General features: G+C 46.7%; 1 protein-coding gene across 1 annotated transcript in view; it reads left to right on the forward strand.

Moving 5' to 3' along the window:
• The first annotated feature begins 129 nt into the window (after positions 1 to 129).
• ANKRD54 (ankyrin repeat domain 54) overlaps positions 130 to 1,887 on the forward strand; it is a 22,035-nt gene continuing 20,277 nt past the window's right edge. The window contains exon 1 of the mRNA XM_011979132.1: positions 130 to 141. Coding sequence (XP_011834522.1) covers positions 130 to 141 — 12 coding nt within the window. The remainder of the gene's footprint in view (positions 142 to 1,887) is intronic.

Raw genomic sequence — 1,887 nt, forward strand, 5'->3', positions numbered from 1 at the left:
GGCCTCCCAAAGTGCTGGGATTACAGGCGTGAGCCACCGCGCCCGGCCCCAGTGACTGTTTTTTTTTAAACTAGCATGTTACTCTCTTTACAGCTCTGAAGAGACTGAGGGACTCAGCCAATGCCAACGATGTGGAAACAGGTGAGTGTGCACAGTGGGTTCCACTACAGGGACCCATGGGCTGGTTGGGGAAGGAAAAGGCCAGGTAATCAGTATATGGGAAGGCAGTCTACAAGCTCACCCCCTTGGAGCAGGCTCACGTATTTATTGTCTGACTGTGCAGTCATCTTGCTGAAGGTAAGTCTAGCTTAGACACTCACTTTCCCCATGCTCCCCTGTCACTTTGTACTTCCTGATGTCATAGCATTTACCACCCTGTGGAATCCTTGATGGTGGAGACCATGTATACTTTTGTATCCCTGGCAGCCAGCATGGTCCTCTGCAAAGAGTAGGCACTCACTTTGGAACTTCTGGTTAATGGGAGTGAATACTCAACTTAGCTGCCACAGCCAGGTGAGGTGGCTCATGCCTGTAATCCCAGCACTTTGGGAGGGTAAGGCAGGAGGATCACTTGAGCTCAGGAGTTCGAGACCAGCCTGGACAACATAGGGAGACCCCGTCTCTACAAAAAGTAAATGTTGGCGGGGCGTGGTGGCTCACACCTGTAATCCCAGCACTTTGGGAGGCCGAAACGGGCAGATAAAACAAGGCCAGGCACGGTGGCTCACGCCTGTAATCCCAGCACTTTGGGAGGCTGAGGTGGGCAGATCTCTTAAGGTCAGGAGGTCCAGACCAGCTTGGCCAACATGGTGAAAACCTGTCTTTACTAAAAACACAAAAATCAGCTGGACATGGTGGCATGTGCCTGTATTCACAGCTACTTAGGAGGCTGAGGCAGAAGAATCACTTGAACCTGGGAGGTGGAGGGTGCAGTGAGCCGAAATCGTGTCGCTGCAGTCCAGCCTGGGCAACAAAATGAGACTCCACCTCAAAACAAAAAGTACAGTATAGTTGGAGAGGAAGGACGTAATGTGATATTATTTCCAAAAACACGCACACACACACAAAAGTAAAGTTAGTGTTTAATTGAAGAGGTGTAAATTTTGGAGCCAGAAAAACATGGGTTTATATTCCAGCTTTGCCTCCTGTTATCTGGGTTAATGTAACTTACATCCTTTGTAATGTCTTTGACCTGAGGTGTCCTGGTCTGTAAAATGCACTTGACACCATGCTGGGTCATTGAGGGGTTCAGCATTCAGGTACCTAATGCCTGACTGGTGCTCATTGTATGGTAACAATTCCCCTAAAATAGCACAAGATGTTAATAGTAGAGGAAGAGGATGAACAGGTCACTAAGTGGGTATGGAAGTGGGAGGGGCTGACTCAGCTTGAGGAGACAGCTGGATTCCCGGAGAGGAAGCTGTCGGGACTTCATCTGAAAGGACTCAAGTCCTTGAGAGGTTTGCTGGGTGAAAGAGACTAAAACATCTGCTCTAAAATGGCATTTGGCAGCAATTTTCTCCATTTTAGCTGGACATGTACATTAATACATAATGCGTCACATTTATAGTGCCTCCCTACTTTTCAAAGAAGGAATTTCATATCCATTATTTTCATCACAGCAGCTCTGGAAATTAGCAGGGCAGATATTTCCATTTGCTGGTGAACTGGGACCCAAATCCAGGCCTTTGTACTCCCAAGTCAGTCCTTCCACTGCCCTATGCTGTTGGCAATGTACTCCTTTTTCATCCTTTTTTCCTCTATATAATTTCAAATGACCTGTCTTTAAGCTCAGAGGTTCATTTTTCTGCTTGTTCAAGTCTGCTGTTGAAGCTATTATATGTTTTATTTCATCCATTGACTTCTTTAGCTACAGGATTTCTGTTT

Source organism: Mandrillus leucophaeus, unplaced genomic scaffold (genome assembly GCF_000951045.1).
Source record: "Mandrillus leucophaeus isolate KB7577 unplaced genomic scaffold, Mleu.le_1.0 Scaffold2, whole genome shotgun sequence".
Classification (NCBI taxonomy): domain Eukaryota; kingdom Metazoa; phylum Chordata; class Mammalia; order Primates; family Cercopithecidae; genus Mandrillus; species Mandrillus leucophaeus.